At 34.4% G+C, this 6944-nt stretch overlaps 1 protein-coding gene across 1 annotated transcript; it reads left to right on the top strand.

Moving 5' to 3' along the window:
• The first annotated feature begins 1468 nt into the window (after positions 1-1468).
• LOC141643746 (uncharacterized) lies at positions 1469-3413 on the top strand. The gene has a single exon (XM_074453041.1). The coding sequence runs from the start codon at positions 1736-1738 to the stop codon at positions 1952-1954; it is 219 nt and encodes a 72-aa protein (XP_074309142.1). The 5' UTR covers positions 1469-1735; the 3' UTR covers positions 1955-3413.
• Positions 3414-6944: the final 3531 nt, after the last annotated feature.

Below are 6944 nucleotides of genomic sequence, written 5' to 3'. Positions count from 1 at the left end.
AATCAACTTACTACACTCAAAATAAATTCTAATGAACTACTTCTACTAATTAAAACATGTGATTTTGGAAAACAAAGACTGTACATTCATTCTGATTCTTAAACTAGTGGAGTTAAATCATCTTTACTTAATCTTTTACTGTTATGCATGCTTTGCACAACTAGTCTTGTTTTATGTTAGTGCAGTACCTCAAAACAATGTTTAAATCTAGAATTATCGACTCGCTGTAAGAAACAGACGAATTTGCTAACGATAATCAAGGACCGTCAACAAATCGACTGTAAAATAAAAGCTTGTGACCAACATTATCAGTAATTTACAAATCTCAGCTGCAAATTTGCAGCAACCAGATAGATATCCATCCCAAAAATTGTTAAGTTGTCGTTATTTTACTTTCCTTTACGATTATAATGATGTCCTTAGGATTATCTCACTTTCCGATCACTAACAAAGTACATAATCAAGGCCACAAATAACAGCTTCAAGAAAGGTATATCAAATGTGAAAGGATCTTTACTGCACAAGTGCATATCAGTAATATACAAATCTCAGCTGCAAATTGTGCAGCAACCAGGTATCTGTCCCAATTGTTGTTAAGCGGTCGTTATTTTACTTTGCTTTACGATTATAATGATGTCCTTAGGATTATCTCGATTTCCAATCACTAACAAAGTACATAATCAACCTAATCAAGGCCACAAATAACAGCTTCAAGAAAGGTATATCGAATGTAAAAGGACCTTTGCTGCATATAGTATAATACTGTATCTTGCTTTATTAATCTTCTAAGACAAAATAGCTTTTCATTAATCAGTCAAGCCAACATTATAAATAAAGATTAAGCAAAAAAAAGAAAAAAATAAAAAAAAAGCATGCCCACGTCCTCCAGTTCTGGACTCTACTACTTATACAATTTAAATCATGCTTTTTCCCTTTCTTCTATACCTAAAGCAAAAACCTCAAAAGGAAAAGCCATATAGTTGTGCTGGGGTCTCAATGTGTGATTGATTATTGTTTTTAATGGATGTCTAGTCTTTTTTTCGTGTGAATGGAGCTCATCGGAACAATTTTGATATTGACGAGTTTGAACCAGTGGCGTTCCTATCTTTAGGGCAGTGGGGTCTCAACTCTCAAAACCCCACAGCTTTCCGGATAACAAACGTTTTTTATTGTTAAGTTTGTTTAATTTGAAAATTTTACGTCTTTTGACCCATATGAAAGAGAAATATAGAAATATAGTAAAGTAATTATACTAAACTTGACCCCACACTCTATCGCTGCTGGGTACGCCACTAGTTTGAACCCAGGTTATGAATACCACCGATCAATGACTTCATTAGTTAAAGTAGCTGGTATTAACACATTTTATTTTTCAAAAAAGGAAGAAAAAAGAAGGCAGGGAGTAAAAGAAACATCAAAAAAGCAACAATATTGCCATTATAGTATATATGAAGTGCAAAATGTAAAAGCAAGTGCTTGATCAATGTAGTAAAGCAAACCCACTAAGTAAATAAACACATATACCTTCCTCTTGTTGCTTCTTGCCTCTTATCCTTCTTCACCAAGGAAACCTCACTCCTTTTGCCCTACATATTCCACCAAATACTTCGCTTTCAGCCTATAAGATATCTTGTACACTCAGAGAGAGCGAAACAAAGTGCATTAAAGAGAGACTGCAACAGATATAACTTACAAATAATTAGAGTGATCAACGCGAGGAAGAAAAGAATCAAAGATGATGGTCGATTGGGGCCCTGTAGTGGTGGCAGTCGGACTATTCATCCTGCTATCACCAGGGTTGTTGTTTCAACTTCCTGCAAGAACAAGGGTGGTCGAGTTTGGGAACATGTATACCAGTGGCATCTCTATTCTGGTCCATGCTGTCATTTTCTTCTGCATCCTTACGATACTCACTGTCGCTATTGGTATCCATTTACGTAGTGGTACTGATTAAGTACCTGTTGTTTCCGTATTCCTCCTTTCTCATCTTCTTCCGTCTTTCAACCTGCAATTTATTTTCTTTGAAATACAACTGTAATTTCTGCTGTATTAGACTGTTTAGAAACTGTGTAAAGTTTTCCCTCTAAAAATCTTAGTTACTGAAATATAGCTGAATGATTATAGCAGCTACTTGGTATTTACTTTGATCAATCATTCGGTTTCAAGCTCCGTCCTGTATACGGATTAAATGTCAGTAGGAAAAATTGCTGGCAAAATGCTAATGCATCCCAAAACTATCGCCCAACTTTTGTGGGAAAAGATTTGCAATTTGACCAACGATTTCTCCAAATACATGTAGGGATAAGACATATACTCTGTCTAGTTTCATCATTCGAGAAACAATATAAATGGGGTGAACGGAAATGAGACCGCTTAACTCTTGAGCAGGTTTTATATCATCCCCAACTTAGTCTTCTGATTTGCAGTCTTGCTGATTATACAGAGTACCAACTTTAACCAGAGTATTTACATCTCTGATACTTGCGCAATTGCGTTAGACACTGATACCAAAATATAAGATACTGGTTGGTTACATGTCGTGTGTCGGACACTGACATTTCAGCTCAAAATAACAAAATAGTCGCATTCAACACTCCAATTTGTCGTTCAGTTGGGTAAGAACTACAGTAAGATTTACATACTATAAACTAGACTATAATTTAAAATGTATTCATGGCCTCTGAGGCTCTGATCCATTATTTCAGATCCAATCCAGGTTTCGGCTCAATTTTACTAGCTTCACTTCAAGAGTAATTTAATCAAAGGTAAACAAATGATTGGAACGGAGGGAGTATTATTGAACCTATCAATAACAGCTCGAACAATAACATTGCAACTAATTTAACATGAGACGGTTTCTCAAAAGACTTGTACCAAATGAAATAGGAGTAAACCCTTTAAACATCCAGCTTTTCAGCATCATTACAGTATTACAGATTACATTATAAAAGAAGCAACACAAAATAAAGCTAATATAACAAATTACAATTTTGATTAAACAGGAATTACACTAAATGTAACAAAGGATGATTCTGATGCTGACGGGTTTTGAAACCCGGTTTCTTATGACTTTACCAATTAAGCTAACTGATATCGGGATTAGCCGGTGTAGATGTGCATGTGGAGGGCGAGGATGATAATAGTATAAAGAGCGAAGAAAAGAAGGGTGTGAATAAAAATAGCTTTGCCGTTAGTCTTCATACCTCCGAACTCTATTGCCCGGTTATATCCCGGTAACTGTACCAGAAGTCCCGGTGATAGTAATACGAATAGTACAACTCCTACTAGTACTGGTGCCCAATCTGCCATACTTGTTATCCCGGTTGCCGGTTACTTTGATTGAGTTTCTTCTAGGGTTTTGTTGAGTTTGATGGGGGTGTGTAGTGAGGACGGTGGAAGAGAGAAGAAAGAAGGGAATAGCGTAGAGTTGAAAGGCTGGGTGTTCTGGAAAGAATCAAATGATGCAGTTTTTGATTTTAATATTTGAGGGAGTGACTCACTTGATTGTTTTACTAGTGAATAACTGAATACGGAGTACAAGCAGCCAATAATCCGATATTGGTGTTCACACAATTGGACCAAACCAACCAAAAAAAATGCTCATATAAGACTTAGATTCAAATAGGGATGTCAATTGATCGGGTTCGGGTCGAGTGAAGCCTCATACGTCATCCATCTGTCTTTTTAAAATCTCATCCAACTTGTCCGTCATCCGTGAAACATATCATCCGTCATCCATCCATCCATCATCCATGGATAAAACGGGTGGATCGGGTGTTGTTTATTTATATATTTCAAGTTAAAAAAATGATGATTTTTTTTCTCTACAAAAATAAAGTTAGATAATTAATTAAGTTTAACTTTCTAGTGGGTAGGTTCACAAAATATTTATATTCAGAGTAGAAAAATATGAAAATTTAAATATTTTATATCTTAATAATGTGTTATATGTAAAAAAAAAAGTTAAATAAAAAATAATAAAATCGGGTGATGGATGGATGGCGGGTGGAATTTCTTCATCCAACCCATTCGTCATCCATCATCCGTTTCATCCGTCATCCATCCATCATCCGTTTAAATCGGGTTTTCATCCATCTTTTAGGATCGAGTGGATCGGGTTTTGATGGATGCGGGTGAAATTGACGTCCATAGGTTCAAATCTTTTGAACTTAATTTTAGGTTATCTCAAGTCTATTTAATTACATAAATTACCATTATACCCTTGTGTTTTAATGTTTTCATTCTCTTTCATTCCGATTCATTTTTTTTCTCTCAATTTTCTCACTCTAACTTCCACCAACCAATCCCTTTCCCTAACACCATTGAACCCAGGGGCGATTCTAGGACTTGATCACAGGGGGTGCAAATTTAACAATGATTTCGGCGACGGTAAGTCGGAAACTAAAATTTAAACACAGAAAATTGCAACGATAAAGTAAAACACTAAATTAAAATAAAATTGGATCCAAATAATTAGTCTACTAATATGATATCTTTCTTTATGTTAAATGCAATAGATAGTTGAGTACATAATATTTTATCGTAATTAAATAAATACGAGGATTTTATTTAATTGAAAATAAATTTAATGCTAAATTTATAAGTTATGCAATTATATAAAAATTGATGAAACTAACAAAAAATAATAGAACGAATTTATAACTAACACAATTTTGAAAATTAAAAACTAAAACTAAGCATTTAAAACACAATTTATAACTAAATGAGATAAAGGGTGAAAAAATGATTGCCTTAGGAATTGAACTCAAGACCTTCAGATTGAAAATTAAGTACCCAACCACAAAACCACTAAACATTTGATGTTCCTTATTAAAACAAACTTCTACATATTTCTGAACAAAGGGGGTGCAGGTGCATCCCCTACACCCCATCAAAACCGCCACAGATTGAACCACTCCGCCACCGAGACGGCGATTCATAAATAACATCACCGGACCACCCCCAGAAATTGTACTTATTGTCCACAGGTTTCATTAGGTATACAAGATCGGGTCTGTCAGCACTCTCTTTACTTGACACTTTGAAATAAAATTGATCTATTGGGATTACAAAATTATTGCTATTGGTGTATCTGGTCACCACTGAGATTGATTGGTATTTGCTCAATGGCTGCTAATGACGTGCTGCGTGCCTCTATCACATGCCGAAAATGGGGAGTCGCATATTCGCATTTCAATTCGCTATTATCTCCGCTCTCTCAAATTATTACTTGATCGATATGAGATTAGTATCTATACTAATTGTGTAATTTGACTAATTTCGTGGATTTGATTAATTTTGTGAGGGAGAGAATTAGAGAGAGTTTTTTTTTTTCTGTTTTTAGGCAAAGGACATACAATGGAAAAAAATGAAAAAAAGTCCTTGAATGAGTAAAACCTGTACATGAATGAGCAACTACGTAATTTTATTCGGTTCAGTTTAATTCAGTTTATCTTTTTACAAATTATGTTGCTTCACTTCAATCAATTTAGCTTCATTATGCTCAGTTCAGCCCAAAAAAACAGGGCCGTGTGAAGGTTAGACCAAACTCGAGCAGGTCAACTCACGACCTAAATTTCTTTGGAACGAAAAACGACCCTACAAGATTCAGTTTTTGATCAGATCGAACCCAAAATATTCGTTACAGTCTTAAACTGAGAGCGATCGAACCTAGAACATTTGGTCCGATCTTAAACTGACCCCACCAAAAGTATATTTTTTTCCCTATTATGTATACGATAATTGGATATACTTTCGACGAATCAAATATAATAAATAGATAATCAAACTACTCTTAAATTTAAATAAGGATTAATATTGAGTTTATAATGTCTTTTGAAAATAACTTGCCCATTTTCTTCATAAATTATACTCCATAATATTTAGTCTTGAAAAACATAAAATTCGATTCATTCAGTCTGGACTAAACTAACCGTTTTAAACCGGACTGATCAAACCGAAAACTAGAACTTCAAGAAATGAGAATCGAGGACCGAAACAGAATGAATTCGGTTCAGATCAAATAATCGGCCCAATCCAAACCTGTATACACAAATTTGCGATTCAACTAGTAAATGACAAACACAAATTTGGTAACGAAGAATATATTTATTGGATTTGAAATTTGGGTACAATCTCTAACGTAATCCGTTGGTTCGATCTCCACGTGACTCCGATAAATATGTTGAAGGAGAGGGTCTCAATGACTTGGTTATCCTCTTTGATGAGATGTTGTTTTCTTCACTCTTGACTGCCACTATTTCGGGTGCTTGACGTTAGAACTTGAAGAGATGATCGATTTGATGGAGGAGGGTCGCTTGACTTGATAACTGTAGACGATTTGATTCGGCGGAGGGTCGTCTTACTTGTTCTTCTTTGATGATTTAACTCCTCTGTGACAGCTATGATGACGCCGGATTTGAAGTGCTTCAACGATGTCGATCCTTTGAGATGTTGATAATTTGATCTTATTTCAACTTAGAAGGATTTGATTTGTAGAGAGAATGAATTTTCTAGTCATTCACTTTATGCTCTATTTTTTCCATCCTTCAACAGATGATGAGGAAACTCTAAGTTGTGTAACGGGCTTGGACTTAGAAGTCAACTTGACTCATTTTTGCGAATTTGATCCATTTTAATAAATCAGACTCACCTAAAATAATTAAAATGGACTACTTTAATCAAATTTCATCCAAATTAACTAAATTATTTTACATCGAATATTTAACAACTCACTGGGTTGTATTTATCATTACCCTTAATTATATACTATAAATATTAACAGGTAATTATGGTCATAATCTTCCATATACAAAGAGAATAAAATTTCTCTAAAATTTTCTCTCCAAAGTGCTCAAGCTTAAATATGGAAATAAATTACATTTTCATTCATTAAACTAATTTTTCATTAAAAATAATTTTTTCATCATCAAATTTAAAAATAT

This window comes from Silene latifolia, chromosome 2 (genome assembly GCF_048544455.1).
Source record: "Silene latifolia isolate original U9 population chromosome 2, ASM4854445v1, whole genome shotgun sequence".
NCBI lineage: Eukaryota > Viridiplantae > Streptophyta > Magnoliopsida > Caryophyllales > Caryophyllaceae > Silene > Silene latifolia.
Note: the sequence above shows the minus strand (reverse complement) of the source record. Positions and strands in the feature narration are given on the sequence as shown.

Bases quoted from the DNA above. Each gene is read 5' to 3' on its own strand.
- LOC141643746 (XM_074453041.1), top strand. From the start codon at position 1,736: ATGATGGTCGATTGGGGCCCTGTAGTGGTGGCAGTCGGACTATTCATC.